Source organism: Chamaea fasciata, unplaced genomic scaffold (assembly GCF_029207755.1).
Source record: "Chamaea fasciata isolate MVZ Bird 193981 ecotype frontalis unplaced genomic scaffold, bChaFas1.0.hap1 SCAF_16, whole genome shotgun sequence".
Taxonomy (NCBI): domain Eukaryota; kingdom Metazoa; phylum Chordata; class Aves; order Passeriformes; family Sylviidae; genus Chamaea; species Chamaea fasciata.
Genome location: NW_027094101.1, coordinates 15,057,658 through 15,077,418, shown reverse-complemented (window position 1 = coordinate 15,077,418; position 19,761 = coordinate 15,057,658). Strand labels below are relative to the sequence as shown.

The 19,761-nt window shown below is 52.4% G+C and overlaps 1 protein-coding gene across 1 annotated transcript in view; it reads right to left on the bottom strand.

Annotated features, from left to right (window-relative positions):
- The window catches only part of LOC136298052 (syntaxin-binding protein 4-like), a 40,051-nt gene that overhangs the window by 15,443 nt on the left and 4,847 nt on the right, over positions 1–19,761 (bottom strand). The window contains exons 4-12 of the mRNA XM_066198491.1: positions 17,573–17,668; positions 16,704–16,773; positions 15,466–15,540; positions 6,660–6,745; positions 5,825–5,945; positions 3,246–3,387; positions 2,950–3,056; positions 2,060–2,213; positions 446–518 (exon numbers count right to left, since the gene is read on the bottom strand). Coding sequence (XP_066054588.1) covers positions 446–518; positions 2,060–2,213; positions 2,950–3,056; positions 3,246–3,387; positions 5,825–5,945; positions 6,660–6,745; positions 15,466–15,540; positions 16,704–16,773; positions 17,573–17,668 — 924 coding nt within the window. The remainder of the gene's footprint in view (positions 1–445; positions 519–2,059; positions 2,214–2,949; positions 3,057–3,245; positions 3,388–5,824; positions 5,946–6,659; positions 6,746–15,465; positions 15,541–16,703; positions 16,774–17,572; positions 17,669–19,761) is intronic.

The following is a 19,761-nucleotide window of genomic DNA, read 5'->3' as shown; positions in this document are numbered from 1 at the left end:
CTCTCTGCGCTCTCTCTGAGCAGGCTGAGTGTCACTATCACCCCATAAAACTCCAGCAATATAAACACTGATAAAAAAAAATGTGGTGATAGGACAAGGGGAATGGCTTTACACTGCCAGAGGGCAGGGATGGATGAGATATTGGGAAGAAATTGTTCCCTGTGAGGGTGGGGAGGCCCTGGCACAGGGTGCCCAGAGAAGCTGTGGCTGCCCCTGGATCCCTGGAAGCGTCCAAGGCCAGGTTGGATGGGGCTTGGAGCAGCCTGAGACAGTGGGAGGTGTCCCTGCCCACAGCAGGGGTGGGACTGCAATGAGATGGGCTTTAAGGTCCTTTTCAAACCAATCCATTCTGTGATTCTGTGATTCTATAATTTCACGATCCTCAGCTCTGAGGAGCCACAGCTGTTTGTCACCCACACAAAGAGAATGATTGAGCAGGACTCACCTGAGACCGTAAGCTCTGGTGGGCAAATGTCCGGTGACAAAGAAGGCACAGGAAAAGGATTTTCACGTCTATTCTAGAAAAACGAGACAAAATGGCACAGACAGTTGCTAAGAAGAATGTGTTGGTGTAAATAATGAGCAGGAGATAGAGGAGTTGAAGACAGAGCCATGAGGGCACCACGTACATCTCTTGTGCAGGTGGGCCTAAAGAGATTCCAGGGGTTTCTCTGGGAGCACCTGGCACAGGCTGAGCCACCCCAAAACCTCTGGTCAAAGGCTCTGTCCTTACTGTGACTGTACTTGAGTGCTGAGGCTGGTTTTGACCCTGCCTGGTTTCTCCACAGAGCTTCTCCCTGAAGCTCTGCATCCAATCCAGCAGGGAGGTCCCAAGTCTGACCACAGCCAGGTAGGTGTCGTATTTACCCCCAAACCCATGATTATCCCAGTGAGCAGGGCAGGAAGCCAAGATCAGTTCACACCCTTTCTTGTGTGCTATGTCATGGCTGAAAACACAAGGAAGAGGGAAAAATAATCTGAGGCTGAGCACCACCAAGACAGCTCTGACACAGCTGGGGACTTGGGTGCCAAGAGTGGCCCAGGACTGGTGTGAGGACATACAGACAGGCAGGACGTGTGCCTGGGCTCTCTTTCCCTGCTATGGAAGTCCAGACCTCATTAGAAGTTCCATCTTTCAGCAGCAAAGTGAGGAACAGAGCCATTTGAGTCCGGCCAATGGTGTGATTTCATACAAGCTGGGGGTGAGGGGTCCAACCACAGCACTCAGCCCCAACTCCAGGGGCTCTGGTGCCTTTCTAGGGCACACCTCCAGCCTGGTGCACCCAAAGGCAACACATACGTGGCATTCATGCAAGTCTATGTCCTCACAGGGCTGGAAAGCAAGCAGCTTTGTGAATGGTCTTGTATGAAAGGAACATCCAGCCTGCCCCTCTCGAAGGAAATTTGTGTGGAAGAGGGCAGAAAGGACACCCAGCATGGCACCAGTCCAGGAGGGGAGTGACAAATGCACAGAATGGAGCCACAGACCCCGAGGGTTGTGTGGATAAACCCTGTCCAGCCATTCACAGCTCGAGCAGTTCTCTGCAAACAAAACGTGGAGCTTGGCTTTGCAGGAAGAATGAGCCTGGCTTATCATTAGAGTAGTCAGGAGCAGGAATGGGCTGTGTATGAATGCTGGGGATTCATCCTCATCAGAGGGCTTGAAGAATAAAGAGCTGTGCCTGCCTTTGGCTAGGAGCCTAGATCAAACTGACTCCAGAGATCCCTTCCAGCCCTGTGACTGGAGCTAAATGAGATGCAGGTTGCTATCCACAAAAGGGGTTTGTTTTTTTTTAAACCTGAGACTCTTGAAACAGGTCTGAATGCAGGCCTTGGAGATGAAACTCCTGTCATTACCTCCACTGATCCATCTCCGTCTCTAACCCAAGACAGAAGAAATTATTTCAGATTTAAAACATCTGCCTGCAGGTAAACACATCAACAGTACAGACTTCCCACTGCATTTCCAGAAGTATTACTGGGGACTCCCTAAAGAAGATTTCTCTGATCAAGGAAAGATCCCAGGATTGATGTTTGTGAGAGATGAACTTCCACCTACCTCTGGGGACCTCACGTGGACCTTCAGCCTGCAGGAGCTCAGGCCGTTCCCCACAGCCTTTGGAGGCGGGGATGGGCTGTTGTTGTGGACTGACAGTCCAGGATGTAACCGGCCCCTCCCAGGAATAAAGGCCACTTCTGTGCTTCCCTCGTGTCTTCAACAAACAACAAACACACAACAGCTTATTAACAAAACAAAAGGCACAAAGAGCTCCCATGCCTGTGGTTCTGTCTCCAGGAGAACCTCACCTAAGCCTGAGTAGGCTGCATCAGGGCAGCTGGATCCCCACCAGCTGCATTCCATTGGATCATGGAATGGTTAAGGTTGGGAAAGACCCCTAAGATCGAGTCCAACCATTTCCTGGGTACTGCCAAGGCTGCCACTGACCCGTGTCCCCAGGTGCCACATCTCCATGGCTTTTGAACACTTCTAGGAATGGTGATTCCATCACTGCCCTGGGCAGCCTGTGCCAAGGGCTTTACAACCCTTTCCACGAAGAAGCTATTCCTAATATGCAATCTAAACAACCCCTGGCACTACTTGAGGCTGTTTCCTCTTGTCCTGTCACTTGTTGATTGGGAGAAAAGCCTCTCAATCCTCCTGCACAGATTCATAAGGTCTCTCCTGAGTTTCCTTTTCCTCCCTTTTTAAACTTCAGTTCTGTTTCAAAGCTCTGCTGGGCAATTATAGGAGATACTCATGAGGCCCAGAACATCGGGAAGGTCTGGGTTACACTTCAGGATGATCCATGCCTTCAAGATTTCCTTATGTGGACACCTTAAAGCATCATTTAAGACTAATAGTGCTCTTGAACTCAAACCTCGGTATGAAGTGTTCTGCCCAAGACTCAACAGCAGCTGATGATGACAGGAAATACTTTTAATGCCTACCTGAATTTGGCTTTTTCAATTATTTTTCTGGCCTCCTCATGTGTGCTGCCCACCAGAGAATCTCTGTTGATAGCGATGAGCTGGTCTCCAGGTCGGAGCCGACCATCCTAAACAAACAGAGAGAAAGACACAGCACTGAGAAGGGATATCTCTGCCCAAAGCCTTCTCCTGCAACACAAATCCTCATTAGTCCATGCAATTATCCATCTACTCTAAGAAAAGCTGCTTCAGAGCAGCCAGAGCCTCTAGGAAAGGTCCCTGTGGCAGAGGTCCTGAGGGTCTGCACACCGACTTACTTTGTAACAGTCCCCATCTGGCAGAAGCTCTTGGACATAAATCATGGGCCCGTCAGGCCTGTTGGATCCACCACTGATTGTCAGCCCCAAGCCAGAGGAGTTTGCTATAGAAATGCTCTGGATTCCTGAGTCAATGGAGTAGCTGCACGGGAGAGAAGTCAGCAGGTGATTCAAGGTGATCTGGGTTATCTTCTCACATCACTGCACAAACTGCCTGGATTTTTTCGCGTGCATGATCCTTCTACCTTCTCCCAGCCTTTTATTTGCATCTTTTCTTCCACCCACCATTGGAAAGAGGAGGTGAGGACTCCTGTTCTTTGGCAGACATTGTTCAGCGTTATGAAGGTGACTGATTCCCCTAAACCCAAATAGGGGAATGCTCATTTAGGGGTAAAACTAAAGATGTAACCAGAATATATTTGGCATCCCTGGTTTTATAGCCAGAAGCACACAAATGATCAACACGGTTGTGGCTTGAATCCAACTAAATCACCAGACAGCAATTTACAGATGGATCAGCTATCAAGCAACTCTTAGCAAACATCAAAGTGAAGCTTGGGATACACAGCTGGGTCTGTCCTAACCAGGGTTTGGAGCCAAAATCATGCAAGATGCCCTAAGAAATGGGCATCCTTTACAGCAACACCCACCACACTGTGAGTTGCTTCTGTGGTAGGTGGCTCGTCCAGTCGAGGATGAAAAGGAGCAGCAAACAGGCTGGACTCTTCCCTCCAAGAGCTGCTGGACAGGACTCAAGAGGCCACCAAGGCCCAGCCACAGTGGTGGCTCTGTGCCAGCAGGGAGGTCTGGCAGTAGCAGAGATTTCACTGAACTCCCATGGGCAGCACTGCAACAGGGTGGGTTTGGGGAAGGGTTGGGTGGTGTATAAGGATCAGAAACCCTTTTCCTCCAAATGGGATGGCTGCAGCTGGGTTTTCAGTTTATTTCCACAGCAGCCACTGCCCAAAGAGTCTGCACTGGCTCCTCGTGTTACTACTTCAGACACAACAGCAGCTGTGCATCCCGTGCCCCACAGTGACACCAGCACATGCTCCCAAGCAGTGCCATCCCTGGTGGTCAGACACCCCAGCAGAAGGGGTGCATGTGCCTTAGTCTTATGAAAAAAACATGGCTCTGAGATCTTAGGGAAATGATGTCATGAAATACAGCATCAAAATGCTCTGTTCAACCCAAAATCTCAAATACCGTGGTGAGATGGCATCGCATCCAACTCCCATTGCTCAGCTGAGCGGCAGGACCTCAGGTGATGCCACAATGAGAAGTCACAGCCTGGGGACAACTTATGGTGAGCAGAAGGGGTGGCAGCCACATGCATGAAAAGACCCGTGGCCCAAATTACATCTCCCAACTGACCACCAGTGCTCAGCAGAAAGCAGTGGTCTGTGATTCCAGGGGAAGACCACTGGGGCCTGGCACCAGCATGGAGACAAGCAGAATATGGGACGACATGGCAAGGAGGCCACCAAGACAGGCCCCTCTAGCCAAAACGCCCATTTTCCTCCCCATGGCGGGGGGGTTGGAACGAGATGATGTCTGAGGTTTCATCCCACCCAACCCATTCTGGATTCTACATCTCAGCCTGGAGGGAATTAACAGCACAGTAAGGATGGCTTGTCCAAACCAGCTGCCAAGTAGATGATCTGGTGTCTCCTCTGTGTGGGTCTCTCACTCCATGCAAGCAGCTTAAACCTCTGGTGCCAAATATTTGTCCTCTGCAAATCCCTAATAAGCTGGTATTTAGCAAGAGGATTTACTGGTTCTGCAGTGAGGGCTGATTCTCTTTACCAGTGACTTGGCTTGTTTGTGCTGGCAGAGGAGAGGAGCTGCTGAGCCTTGGGGACAAATGGTCCCCATTCCACAACTGTGAACATACTCGGAGCTGTCCCTCTGGAGAAGGGCCCCAGAGACAAGACTCTGCAGGAAAACCAGCTCTGCCTGTCCAACCCTCTGACCCTGTGGAATGTGCAAGGGCAGGTGACCACATGAGAACACACGCTGGGAGATGCTCTGGCCACCAAAGGATGCGCTGACTGCAGGCTGATGACCCCAAAGCAAAGGCCATCAGGGATGTTTGCATGGAGAGGTGCTGGTGCTCTTGGAACATGGGATCAAAGTGCCAGGAGCAGGGCAATAGGAAACGAGCTCCAGAAACACCTCCTGAAAGCAGCACCAGCCTTGCAGGAACACTCTGCTCGTGGGTTATAAGGTGATGTGCAGGGCTCTCTCAGCTGGCTGTAAACCATGGCCTCTCCCTGGGATTCAGAGGGGAGGAAGAGGAGCTGCTGCATGGTTAACCACAATGCAGACGTATTGATCATCTCAGCTGGGAAGCTTTTCACCCCTTGGGCACAAACTTGCCAGGAACAGCCAAGATGCCACCACCACATCCAGAAGAAGCTGTGGCCTGTGAACCATTGTGGGGATAGATGAGTAGAGAGGACATAAGGATGAACAAAACCGTTCCAACAAGCACCGGAATGATTTACTGGGTGCACCCTTCTGACATTTGGGGGTCTCCCAGTGGCCCAGCAGGCCGTGCTGGCGGGGTCTGTACGTACTGTGCGTGAGGAGCGTGCGCCAGGGTCCCGAGGCAGGGCCCGTGGGAGTTGGCAGGGCTCAGCAGCAGCGGGCTCTGGGAGCGCGAGGACGAGCCCGAGGAGGTGCTCTCCAGGTACCGACCTGAACATCAAAGGCAGAGTCAGGCCAGGGCACACAAACATTCCAGCACCACCCTCCCCCCTGCCCTGCTGCTGAGAGATGATGCTGCACTCCTAGAGTTTTGGGGAAAGCCACACGGTGGTTAAAAGACATCAGGATAGGGCTGAAGAAGAGGGAACATTCAGCCTCCTTGGCACAATTCCAGCATGGGACTGTCACCCCTCTGCCAACCCTACACACCTCTGCCATAGGGAAAGGGCCAGCAGCTGTCTGGTGGGATGCCAGGTTGTAGGGAAAGTTTCCTTCCCCGGGTACACATGGCTTTGTGTGCTGGCATCTTGCTTAGGTCAACCTTGTTGCATCTCATTAAACATTTCCATTTGCAAATGAAAAATAATGACCTTTGAATGAATTATTGCTGGAACACCTTGAAAACCAGAGCAAAACTCTACGGCTGCACTTACTGATGAAGACACCTGCCCAGCACATCAGCTAGGCAGAATCTGGGGATCAGGGCAGGGGTTATGACCCCCATTCAATCTCCCTGATCACCCCGTGGCAGCATTGGCCATGCTCTGGGCATGCACCAAGAGTCTGCAATAAGGACGAGCTTTCTTCAAACCTTCACCCCAACCCTGACTTAAGTCCAACCACAGCCCCTTTAGAACGACACTGGGATGAAGGAAACTCTCTCTGCAGAGAGAGGGGCTTTCAGTTCCCTGCTGAGCTACTCACTGCCCCCGTGCAGGACTGGTGAACTCCGCGCTGAGCCCGTGTTGCTCTGGGAGCCGAACTTCTCCAGCAGCTCAGAGAACTCTCTCCTGCAAACAAAACCATGGTGTAGTCAGCTGCTGCTCGGAACTCCCCCCACATGATTATATGGCAACAGAGCCTCTGATGGCAGTGACTGGCTACCAAGGCTGCAGGGCCGGTGCTCTCCAGCTTGGGGAGCAGACAAAGCTTCCTCATGCTCAAGGGGAACATCCTGGTTTCAAGAGCTTGCGCAAGGCTTCAGGTCTATAATCAATCTTATGGCAGTGGAGCCTTCCTGTGATGGGCTGGAGCTCCAGAGTGCTCCTTCCCTGCCCTGGAGTGTATTCAGGGCAAGAGGAGTTGGGAAGGGGCGTATCCTGAAAGGTCTTTTCCAATCTTAATGATCCTATGATTCTATGGACACGCTCTGTGCTGAGAACTGCTGTTGTATTTCTCTGGGGAATGGTTTTTCCCCCCGAGCCCCCTAATGCCTGTAACCATATGGTTTGACCTTTCCTTCCTTTCTTGACCTAATTGGCTGAGTGCCAGCCATCCCCCCCTGAGTGGAAGACTAGATAAGACCCCTGTACTTCCTTGTTCTTCCTCTTGCCCCCCGGAACCCTTCGAGAATAAAGGCCTTGGAATAATCCTGGGGTAAGAGCCTCTTTTGGAACCTTTTGTCCTGTCCCTCTGAGATATCCCTCCAAAGCCTCTCAAGAGCTAGTCTGGGTGGGGGAGGGCTGCGGGGGGATATTTACAAACTGCCATTCCTGAGAGAGGGCAGATGAACACTGGAGCCCTGCCTTGCATCCTGCCTTGCACCCCACCTCATGGACCCTCCTGGGAATGTTTTCACTCCCAATTATAAGGCTCAAAAGTTTTGCAAACACACCACACAGATTAAACCCTGCCTGAAGGAGCTGTAACTGTGGAAACATAACCCAAAAAATCTTGGCCTATTTGTGACTCCTTCTAGTACAGTTAAATACAGGTTATTCTCTGCTTTTTCTCCTCTTTTCCTGGACGGAAAGCAGATCTTGTAGCTCTTGCTGGAGTAAAGAGGGAGATGGCTTTTGGAGCACCTGCAGAAGCACCAGCTCACTCTCCTAATCCATCCATGAAGATCTCCACGAACATCACAAGCTAAACCCTTGGAGCATGACATCTCAGCAAAGACCTGCATGCAGTCTCATCCCCAAAATCCCCTGGAAAGTGATCTCGATGCCCAAGCACCAGCTGCTTTCTTCTAGATTGAGTTTGACCACCATGTGTTGGGCCCTTGATGAGCTGGAACTCCCTGTACGCCACAGGTGATTTGCTTCGTGACCTTTTTTTGCCGAGTGTGACATCATGAGTTTTTGAACTCCATTAAGCACTACCATTGTCCACGTTTACCAGCTCCTGCCTCATTTCTGTAACCTTTCTTTGAGCTGCTGTGAGTCCCTCACATCCTTTCAGATGAGGAGACGTGGTAAGAAATGCCATCTTCATCATGTTCATGTTCTGTTCCAGCCCTGCCACGCCGGCTCTTTGCTCTCCTGTTGTCCCTCAGCAGTGGGGGGTGGTTCTCTCCCTTCATAACCCAATCCCACCTGATGGATCCGACCTTTTGGCAGAGAGATCCTCAAGGATGACTAATTTCTTACACATGCCAGTTAATAAGCATCCAGGCAGTGGGAGAGACCCTGGAAATGTTGTTTCAGTGGCCACAGTAACACCATTAGATGTCGTCTTTGAAGGCAGGAGGGAATCCCCATGGGAAGGTGCCTTCCTGATGCCATAGCCCCAGGAAAAGCCTGGTTATGAGTGGCTCCCTCTCAGGCTTGACAGTCAGACAAGCTCCAGAGGTGAACCTGTAGGAACCCAGCCACAGTAAAGTTCCCTGAGCGAGGAGACTGCAGTGACACACTCGCAGACGCTGCGTCATCTGCGTTCCTCACTTGGGACAGATGTTGGGTGTTATTGGCCAGATTAGAGTCAACAATATTAAATGATGAATGAATCATCAGCTCCTCAGGTTCCTGCTGGAAATGCTCTCAGTAATTTACATCTTCCCAGTCACAACCAGCTCATTAACAAACTTCAAAGAGCAGCGCATGCCTTATCTAATATTGCCATCAAATTTATTCCTTATTCATTCCATTTAATGATCATTTAAAACCCAAGTGTCACACAATGCTCAGTGACATGCCTTGGTGAATCCCAATATTTGCATCCATACTATTGTCTTTATCAACCAAACCCATGACCCTAAAAAAGACCCCGACTTTGTTCAGAAATCCCACGTTCCACAAAGCTCTTTTGGCTTTCACCTCTTGGGCACACACTTCCCAGGAACAGCCAAGGTGCCACCAGGACATCCAGAAGATGCTGTGACCTGCCAGTCATTGTGGTGATAAAACAGCAGAGGGGACATGAGGATGACCAAAGGCATTCTCCAAGCACTGTAATTCTCTATTGGATCTACCTCTCAGACAGTGGCAGGCGTTTGGTGGCCCACCAAGGGACAGCTGTGTGGGGCTGGCCCAGTATGACTTACTGTGCATGGGGGCAGGCAGTTTCATAATGTAAGGCACCAAAATTATGTAAAATATTAGGAGAATTTCTCCGCTGAAAGGATGTCAGGCACTGGAACAGGCTGCCCAGGGAGGTGGTGGAATCCCTAGAAGTGTTCAAAAAACATGTGGATGTGACACTCGAGGACACGGTTTGATGGTGGCCTTGGCAGTGGTAGGTTAAGGGTTGGACTTGAGGGTCTCAGAGGGTTTTTCCAATCTAAATGATTCCACAAGCACTGGGAAAGCAGAAGGACGAGTCAGCCCTTGGATTGCTGATCCATGGATCCCTGAGCTGAGCCTTGGGTGGGATCTCAGCAGAATTATTCCGATCTCCCAGTAAAGCCCCTGTGTTTCTGCAGCTGATTCACAGCAGCTTCACTGGCAGCTCACACGGCCCCGTGCAGGGGCAGGTCCAACACCCTGGAATCTCACACATTATTCCCTGTGGTTACCAAGCCACCAGCACCTAGCTTTTGTTTTGGGCTGGGTATTTCTGTGGTCATCTATTGTTCCATTTTCCTCAGATAATAATCCACCAGAGCACAGAGGAGGCTATAAACGCCAAACAATGGCTGAAATGCTCTTAGTCAATGCAAATGCAACTGGTGCAGCAGCTCTGTGACCCTGCAAACCCTGTCACCAACCTCTGCTGCCAAACGCTGTCATAAGTGAGGACACGCATGGGCTCAGCATTCCTTGTTGTTGTTTATTTTGAATTCATCCACAAAGGAGGTTTATCATTATTTGTTCAGGAGTCTGAATGAGCTGTGAGACTGGGTCCAGCCCTGGGACAATGTGACCAAATGCCACCGTCCCAGCTCCTGCTTTGTTGGTCAGTCCTGCCAGCCCCAGTTCCATCAGGGACACAAACACATGACTAACTTGAGGCACACACTTATCCCAGCAGAAAGTAAAACACTTTCTGGTGCCAGTCTCCTGGGAATTAATTTTGTGCTCAGTGCTGTGTTTGGAGGAGTTTGACGTGGGCAGACAATGCCCAAACATTGCTGATTAATGAACGAGTGCACTGAAGAAATGCCAGCAGGCCTTGCTTTGTGCTTTTAGACACCAAGAAGCTTCAGAAGATGCCTTTAATATTTAAAATTTGACCCTTACTAAAACATTGTGAATTGTCAGGTGCCTGCAGGACTAAAATGCCCAGCTTTATTAAAAAACAACAACCATGGCGTTGTATGAGGTGGAAAGTTCATTTTAACAAGCCCTTCTCCATTTTTTTTTCATTAGGATGCAAACATTTGAGGTCTGCATGAGCTTGACCCGGGACAGCTTTCAGCCAGCCCCAGGGTGGGATGGGGGGTCTGCCAGGAGCATCCAGCTCCAGGATGACTCTGCTACAGATTAAACAGCAGGGGGTCAATCTCCCCACGGAAAATTGTTGTTTTATCTCATAATGCCTCTTTGTCCTGCCCTTTTGTTCCTGAGAGAACAAAGGGCGAATCCTACATCAAAGGTTACACAGCGTCGGGAAACCTCAGCTCTGCGCCACAGCTGGGAGAGAAAGTGAAGCCTGTGACATCAGAAATTACTGGTTTGTCTCAAAAAAAAAAAACAAAAACAAACAAACCTGAAGGTGAGTGGAAGCCATGAACCCAGAGCACTCCAAAGGCGTCACAAAGGCAGATTCTCTCACACACAGCTCCAGTGGAATCAGGGCACCCACAGGCAGCCCGAAGCTGACACCCGGCTGTGTGGGGAGGTCACACCCTGGAGGGGAGGGATGGGGCATCCACAGGGATCTGGACAGGCTGGAGAGGGGGAACCGTGCAAAATGCACAAAGCACAACAGGGCTGAGTGCCTGGGTCAGGGCAATTCCAAGCACCAATCCAGGCTGGGCAGAGAAGGAATCAGGAGCGGCCCTGGGAGAAGGATTTGGGGTGGTGGTGGGTGACAGCTGGACATGGCCTGGCCATGAGCACCCAGAACCCCCCTGTGCTGGGCTGAGCCCCCAGCGTGGGCAGCAGGAAGGGGGGATTCTGCCCCTCTGCCCCCTCAGGTGAGACCCCACCTGCAGAGCTGCCCCAGCCCCAGGGCCAACAGCAGCAGGACCTGGAGCTGCTGGAGAGAGTCCAGGGGAGGCCATGGAGATGCCCCAAGGGCTGGAGCCCCTCTGGAGCCAGGCTGGGAGAGCTGGGGGTGCTCACCTGGAGAGGAGAAGGCTCCAGGGAGAGCTCAGAGCCCCTTCCAGGGCCTAAAGGGGCTGCAGGGGAGCTGGAGAGGGACATGAGACAAGGGATGGAGGGACAGGGCAAGGGGAATGGCTTCCCACTGTCAGAGGGCAGGGATGGATGGGATATTGGGAAGGAATTGTTCCCTGGGAGGGTGGTGAGCCCCTGGCACAGGGTGCCCAGAGCAGCTATGGCTGTCCCTGGATCCCTGGAAGTGTCCAAGGCCAGGCTGGATGGGGTTTGGAGCCACATGGGCTAGTGGGAGGTGTCCCTGCCCAAGGCAGGGGGTGGGATGGGATGAGATTTGACGTCCCCTTCCAACCCAAACCATTGGATCCTTTCCCTCTCTCTGGGTGGGATGCAAGCAGTGCCAGGCACAGGCACATCTCACTGCTCTGTGAAAGTCTGGGTGTTTTCTCAAAGCTCAGCCTCTGTCCCTGGCACACCCAGGCTTGCTGGGGTCAGCCCCAGCCCTCCCTGCCAGTTTAGCACCAAGTGCTCAGAACAACAATGCAATGGGTTGAGCTGTCACTGTCACACAAACAGGGCTGGCAGGACAGGAGCACATCCTGCACCTACACCAGGGCAGGCATCAGCTCCAGCCACAGCCCCTCTGCTGGGAAGAGCAGTGTGGGCAGAATGACCTGGGAAGAGATTCTGCCCCTTTACTTGTGTCTGGACCTCAAGGTCTGTGTCCAGTTCTGGGCCCCTCATGACAAGAAGGACACTGAGGGTCTGGAGCGTGTCCAGGGGAGGGAACAGAGCTGGGAAAGGGGCTGGAGCACCGGGAGCAGCTGAGGGAGCTGGGAAAGGGGCTCAGGCTGGAGAAAAGGAGGCTCAGGGGGGACCTTGTGGCTCTGCACAACTCCCTGACAGGAGGGGACAGCTGGGGCGGGTCGGGCTCTGCTCCCAGGGAACAGGGACAGGACAAGGGGAAAGAGCCTCAGGTTGTGCCAGGGGTGGGTCAGGTTGGACATCAGGAGGAATTTCTTCATGGAAAAGGTGGTCAGGCCTTGGAAAGGGCTGCCCAGAGCAGTGGTGGAGCCCTCACCCCTGGAGGTGGCCAAGGAGCAACTGGACATGGCACTTAGTGCTCTGGGCTGGGAGATCACTCAGAGGTTGGACTTGATCTTGAAGATCTTTTCCAGCCTCAGTGATCCTGTGGGTCTATGATTCTGTTTCACACTGCCAGGGCACTTGCAGAGAAGCAGCTTTCCCTTCCTGCTGGTTGTGTGAGCCATGTTAATCCAACAGCCCCTGTTCTTGGGATGCTGGGGATGCGTCTCGTGTGGAGACACAATGAATTTAGCATTTTATCCTGTCAGGCCTCAGAGGTACAGCACAAACTGGCTCCTCCCAGTGATAAACCTGACAGACCAGGCTGATATCTGTGCAATGCAGAGAAACAAGGAACTATTGCAACTTTCACGCTGAGAATGAATAAACAATAATTATGACTATGCAATAAAATTATCCTCATTAGCTGAAGGGGAGCACAGACGAAAATCAGATGTAAGCATCACCTAAACCTGGTGAGTCCAGCTCCAAATGTGAATTCTCTGCTTTAAGCCCTGGCATTACTGCTGCTCTCTGCAGCCCAGCTGATGCGACAGGCCCAAAACATGCATCTGATACACGCCAGAGACTGAGTTCCATGAAAAGCACAGGTAATTTGGGCCTATAATTAACTCCAGGCACAAATAATAGCGTTTATGACTCAAATTCACCCGAGGCCAACCACAACAAAATGCTACTCAGCTGAGTCATTGGGAAAATTGGCAGGAGGGTTGGATCCAAACGCAGAGCCATGACGTTCCCTCCTCCAGTGTGCCTTGAGTGCTCGGGGTGAGGAAGGATCTGAAAATTGACTTTTCTCTGCCCTGTGCCCTCCTCAGCTCTCAGGTCTTGTGAGCTGCTTTGCCGGGCAGTGGGAAGGTGGGAAGCTGCCCACAGCTCATGGCATGGCACCTCCACAGGCATCACCCCCAGAGCTGATGGCCCCATCGCACCCGGCTGGCTGCTCACCCACGCTCAAGGGCAGACTTAAAAGATAACAGAGCATCAAAAAAAAAGACAAAACTAAGTGGAAGAAAAAAAAAAAAAAGTAGAGAGCAGAAAAATCCTTCCCCATGTTCCCACAGCCCTTAATCCTGGAGATATGTATTCGTGTATTAAACAGTTTGCGAGATGATTATGTAAGTGAAATCTCTGCAAATCTTTTAGAGAAAAAAAAATAAATAAACTGATTACTTCCCCCCTTTCCCTCTGGCTAACCTTTTGCAGATTTAACAGATAACCAACAGTGAACAGAGGCCAAATAAATTGCTTAAAGTTTCATTGCCCTGCCGGCCTGCCCCAGCTCCCTGCTGGGGACTGCCGACAGCAGGGAGGGGGGCCGGAGCCACACGTGCGTGTGCTTTAGGAAACATCTGCTGCAATTTGGGATGGCAGGAGCCACACTGAGATGCACGAACAGCTTGAAACAGAACAGGGTGGAGGAAGAAAACCTGTGCTCAGGGCTCTGGCTGAGAAATCAAGTGTTTCCTTGAACAGTTTCCTGCCGCTGCTGGACACAGGGATCCCAGCTGAGCTGTGGGATCCCGGCTCTCCTGCTGCGGGAGAGTGTCAGACGCCCACTGGCACTTTGCCCTGCCAAGGGGACTGCTGTGATCCAGAACTGTATCCTGAGCATCCCTACTTGGACCAAAGGATCTCTGGTGACCTACTTGCTTCACCCAGCACTTCCTCAGAGCTGCTGAAGGACTTGCACTTAATGTAATAATAGGAGATGCTATTTCCCCTGGAAGAGGGTGGCTAAAAGCAGCCCGTCATTAATAGCAAATAATTCTTCCAGCAGTGTCTGGCTGTGTCAGAATTAGCCTCACGCCTGTCATTACAGCACTCTCACTCCTCTGCCAAGGCAGGAACAGCGGCTGATGGATAAGGAATGAATCCATCATCTCAGCACTAACGGGATGAGGCTGCGTTGAGCAAGGACTGTGACCTGCAGCCACCCACAGGCAGAGCAAAGCCCCAGCACCGGGAACTGCCTGCCCACAGCCACACCCTGCCAAATGCCACCCTCGCTCCTCTGCTTCCTGCAGCACCTCAGCTTTCCCAAGCCCTGTTCCTGTCAAGGGGAGAGGATGTGCCAGCACACTGGGCCAGGTCCCCCGTGGGATGCCAGCAAAGACCCCACGAATCCATACCTGGGATCCCACAGCTTTGCCCTCTCCCATGGCACCATCATTGTCCCATACACCTTAAATCCAGTCAAGATAAGACTGAACTCTTTCCTTCTCCTTCCAAACCCTCTGAGCCTCTCCAGAGAGAGCAAGGTTTTCCAGGGAGCAACAAGGGGACAGGTTTCAGGGAGAAACTTCTCAGAAGGAAGCCTCCGGGGAAGGAAAATCGGGAAGGGAAGGGAAGGGAAGGGAAGGGAAGGGAAGGGAAGGGAAGGGAAGGGAAGGGAAGGGAAGGGAAGGGAAGGGAAGGGAAGGGAAGGGAAGGGAAGGGAAGGGAAGGGAAGGGAAGGGAAGGGAAGGGAAGGGAAGGGAAGGGAAGGGAAGGGAAGGGAAGGGAAGGGAAGGGAAGGGAAGGGAAGGGAAGGGAAGGGAAGGGAAGGGAAGGGAAGGGAAGGGAAGGGAAGGGAAGGGAAGGGAAGGGAAGGGAAGGGAAGGTACTACTTTCCCTGTACATCTTCATCCAGAGCTCTGTGCAGGATGTGCTAAAATACCACACAGCAGAGCTGAGGGAGCCAAGACTGGAGCAGCCCTGGTCCTCCCTGGGGAAACACCTGTAGAAATCTGCTCAGTGCTGGAATGTCCCACAGACCTGACACAGGCAGGGCTGGGGCTGAAGGTCACCGGCTTTGCTTCCTTTCCATTACAGCTCCACTGAATTCCCACCAGTGCACAGTTACCAAAGACCCCTGGAGACCTCTGCCTTCCCCATGGGCTTTGAGCCTCATTTGCCCCAAGGCTCTCCAGCTGCGGTGCCAATGAGTGCCACAGCCCCCCTTCCCAGTGTGCCATGTCCCTTACCTGGCATCATCATCACGGGCTATCAGAAGGCGCATGTGGCTGGTGGCCGATGCCGTCCTCAGGATGTCCACGGCCCTGGGACACAAGGACCACGACACGTCAACCCCAGCTCCCAGTGGCGTCCCACTGGTCTCACCCCACTCGCCTCAAAGCTGGGCAGAGACCCCTGAGCTGGGCAAACCCTGCCAGCAGCCAGGCCTTTGGCTGGATGCCTGCGGAGCAGCCCTGTTCCCTGCCCTGGCAGTGAGGCTGAGGGCAGCCAAGCCATATCCTGATTTTCCCACTTCTGCAGTAAGTGAGAAGTCCCTGGTGACAAAACTCAGAAGATGCCTGTGGTGGTGAGCGAATCCTCCTGCACAGCCTGTGGCAGGGGGCTGGAACGAGGTGGTCTTTAACGTCCCTTCCAACCCACACCAGGAAAAATACAGCCCATGACACAGAGGCAGGAGAATCAGAACTCACACTGGCCATGTCTGAAGGATGCGGCCCCAGCCCTAAATTCACAGAATCGTGGAATGGTTTGGCTTGGAAGGGACCTTAATTCTGTAATTCCCAACCTGGGGAAGTTTCCATCCCAGGGACAGCCATTTTCTGGGTCAAAATACAAGTACCCCTGGCAGCCAGGGCAGCTGCTGGGAGCCAGGCACAGCCTCCCACAGCCACAGAGATGTTCTCATGGACATCACCAAACCCAGGTGCTCTGGGGCTTTGGCATCAGGACCAGCTCCTCGTGCTGCTTCCCATCCAGCCTCGGCACCCCGTGCAGGAATGCAAAGCAGGCAATAGGATTGCCGTGTTTAATGGGAAAGGAGAATCCCCCAAAGTGCTGGTGCTCCAGTGGAGCTGGTAATTATTCCCTTGATGGGGAGCTGAGGGGCCGGATGGTGGCTCCAGGAGGAATTGCCTGCACGGAGCAGCGCTGTCAGGCTCAGACACCAGCTAAGCTCCTGTGCTGGGAGCTGCAGGACGTGCTGGGAAGCTGCAGCAGATGGAGTGAAGGTGCCAGGAGCTGTTAAAATCCCAGCATTTTTCGGAAATGTCTGAGTATCTCAGACACAATTTGGGCACAATGCTCTATTTTTATATTGAATCTTTCTGTCTGATAATTTCTGAGTTGGCTCTTGGGAACAGCACACAGAATGTTGCCTTGGTGTTCTCCACACACCCCACAGCCTCAGCCACCTCCCAGAATCACACAAAAGCAACAGGAATGGAAAATTTCCATTTGGATATGGTACCTCTCGCTTGTAACCCCAATTAGGGAATCTCCATTGACCTCCAGGATCTGGTCTCCTGGCTGCAGGCGCCCTAGAAAAGAAAACTAATGGATAGAATCTGTGGAAAATACAGCTTGAAGGGACTGTGAGAGGCTGGGCAGTTCCTCCCTGTGCCCAGAGACAGGATGCAAAATTCATTGGTTGTTCCAGAGATGCTCGTCTGACCTGTTTTTCCAGATGTCCATAAATAAGTTTCTGCAACCTCCCGGGACAACCTGTGCCAATGTCGCAGCACTTCCTCTGCTCTAGGAAGTTGCAAAAGTAAATACTGAAAATTGCAATAAAGCTTTTGCTTAATTCACTTTGAGGTCAAGGAGTTCAGTTCGAGGTCAGGTAGAAAACCACGAGAGGCACTTCCACCTTTTCTGGATTTATTTTCCCTTATTGGATGGGAAAATGATGTAAGAGCTGGGAAAAAAAATCTTTTTAGCTAAAGATGTAAAAGGTGAGCTCTGCAGACCCCTAATACCTACTTAGCTGAATATATTCAGAATGAAATCAGTGACCCAGAGCAGAGCTGAGTTTGCAAAAGGATCTCCGGTTGTTTCGGGGCCACAGGGAGGTGGGAAAGGACAGGAAAGTTCTTGTGTGGCAGAGGTGTGTCACGCTCTACACACACAAAACAATTATACAGATGCTGAGAAGCAAGTCCAAGGCTGCTGTCAGATGTTAGAACAACTGCGACACTAAAGAAATACCCCCAGCCCCTGGAAAAGCTCAAAGCAAGCACCCAAAATATCTAATAAGGGGCGAAACAAATGTGTGAAATAAACACCCTCAGTCTGGGCTGTTCTCAGACCTCATGGCACTCTGCCCCGTGTTTCACTCACCGTCTGCGTAAGCAACACCCCCTGGAAGGATCCTCTTGACATAAACTCCATATTCTTCTCCAGTGAGCTCCTTGATGCCACCGATGACCTTAATTCCTGGGGGAAAAATACAGCCCATGACACAAAGGCAGGACAATCAGAGCTTGCACTGGCCGCGTGTGGACTTGATATTTTCGGAGCTTGAGGAGAGCTAGTGTCTGAGTGATGCAGCCCCAATCCTAAATTCAGAGACTCCTGGAATGGTTTGGCTTGGGAGGGACCTTAAAGCCCATCCCATCCCACCCCCTGCCAGGGCCAGGGTCACCTCCCAGTGTCCCAGGCTGCTCCAAGCCCCATCCAGCCTGGCCTTGGACACTGCCAGGGATCCAGGGGCAGCCACAGCTGCTCTGGGCACCCTGTGCCAGGGCCTGCCCACCCTCCCAGGGGAGAATTCCTTCCCAATGTCCCATCCATTCCTGCCCTCTGGCAGTGGGAAGCCATTCCCTGTGTCTTGTCCCTTTCCAGCTCTCCTGGTGCCCCTTTAGGCCCTGGAAGAGGCTCTGAGGTGTCCCTGGAGCCTTCTCCTCTCCAGGTGAACACCCCCAGCTGTCCCAGCCTGGCTCCAGCTCTTGGGGCATCTCCGCGGGCTCCCCTGGACTCTCTCCAGCAGCTCCAAGTTCATCACTGATGGGAAAGGATCTGCTCCTGCTGCAGATCGAAACATTCCTGGTGACAAGTGTTTCCTGCAGGAGGTTCCTTCCCTCTGCACATCTGGACGAGCCCCAGGGGCACCACAGTGGTGGGGACATCTCCTGTCCCCTGCCAGGCCCCAGCAGCACCTCAGCCTTTGGCACAGGCACCGGCGGCAGAGCCCCGCTCCAGGAGCGGCCGTTTCTGCCAGGACTTGGCCTGGGGGGAGCAGCTGAGGCGGGAGCGCAGAGGTGACCCCTGTGTGATCTCCGAGCCGTCCCCACCGCACGGCACAGCTCGGGTGCCCTGCAGCCCCTTGGCACCGGAGCTCCTGCCCCTCGCAGCCACGGGGCCCGTCCCTGTGGCCAGCGTAAGCTGCCTGGCAGGAAAAGGTCCAAGAGACTTATTTATCCAGGGCTTGTTAAGTCCTACTTCAAAGATCCAGGCTGTGGACAGAAGGATTAAAAAGCCTGGCTTTAATTAACAAATCTCTCCCGAGAGCCGCCGGTCAGGCATTTTGCAGCTCTGGGCGGGAGGGCAGGCCGGGGACAGGCAGTGCCACTGAGGCCACAGCCGGTGACAGCTCTGTCCGCCGGCTGCTGAGGGGCTGCTCCCAGCCCTGGGGAGGTCTTGGCCTGCAGGAAACACCTCCCTCCAGGAAACAGGGCACTGCTGCTTCCCCAAAACACGGGAACCCTGTCTGAAACAGGCGGGAAGGAAGAGGACCCTGGATGGGGATTACTCAGTACACAGCACCGTCTGCATCCCTGTTTCCCTTCCTTTTGTAACACAAGCTCTGCTCTCAGGCTCCTCACCGTTTTCATCTGCCTCTAGGGAAAGACTTTGTCTCTCAAGTCCCCTTGATATTAAATTAGATCAAAACTAAATTATTCTAGTTTCCCAGTTCATTTCTATATGCACCAATTGCTGCTTTTCCCAAGCTCCAGATCCCAGCCCTGTCTGAGTGCTGGTGTTTATTCCTTGGGCTTAATGCACTAACCAGGCACTTGTGAGGAGCTGTTAATGCCGAACAGGGAACTCACAGCAGAACACCTCAGGAACGGGCACTAATATTTTCTCCATTGCATTATAAAAGAAATCCACTCAGATTGGAAATATTGGCCCCCAAAAAGTATCTATAAGCAGCACGAGCCTCTCCAAGGCGTGGGTCAGGCCAGGCACCTGGGCACGAAAGTGGGGAGGAGATGTTGTGGCCGTGGGCTAAAGGTCAAACCTGCTCATGGCCAGGGATGCTCAGCTGGAAATTCCTCTGCTCACTATGGAGCCAGAGGATCCCTGTGCTGGGCTCTGCAGAGACACCCCAGGGAACAGGGGCACCTCAGGGAACAGAGGCACCCCAGGGATGGCCTTGAGAAACCTCCTGCAGAGGCAAAGGCCCACTGGTTCCCCTGGTTGGGGAAGAGGCTGGAAGTCCAGCCAAGCCAAGGGGATGACTCAGGAGCTCATCCTACATCTTTCTTCACGCTGTAACACCAAGGAATTAGGAATGATGAAGCACA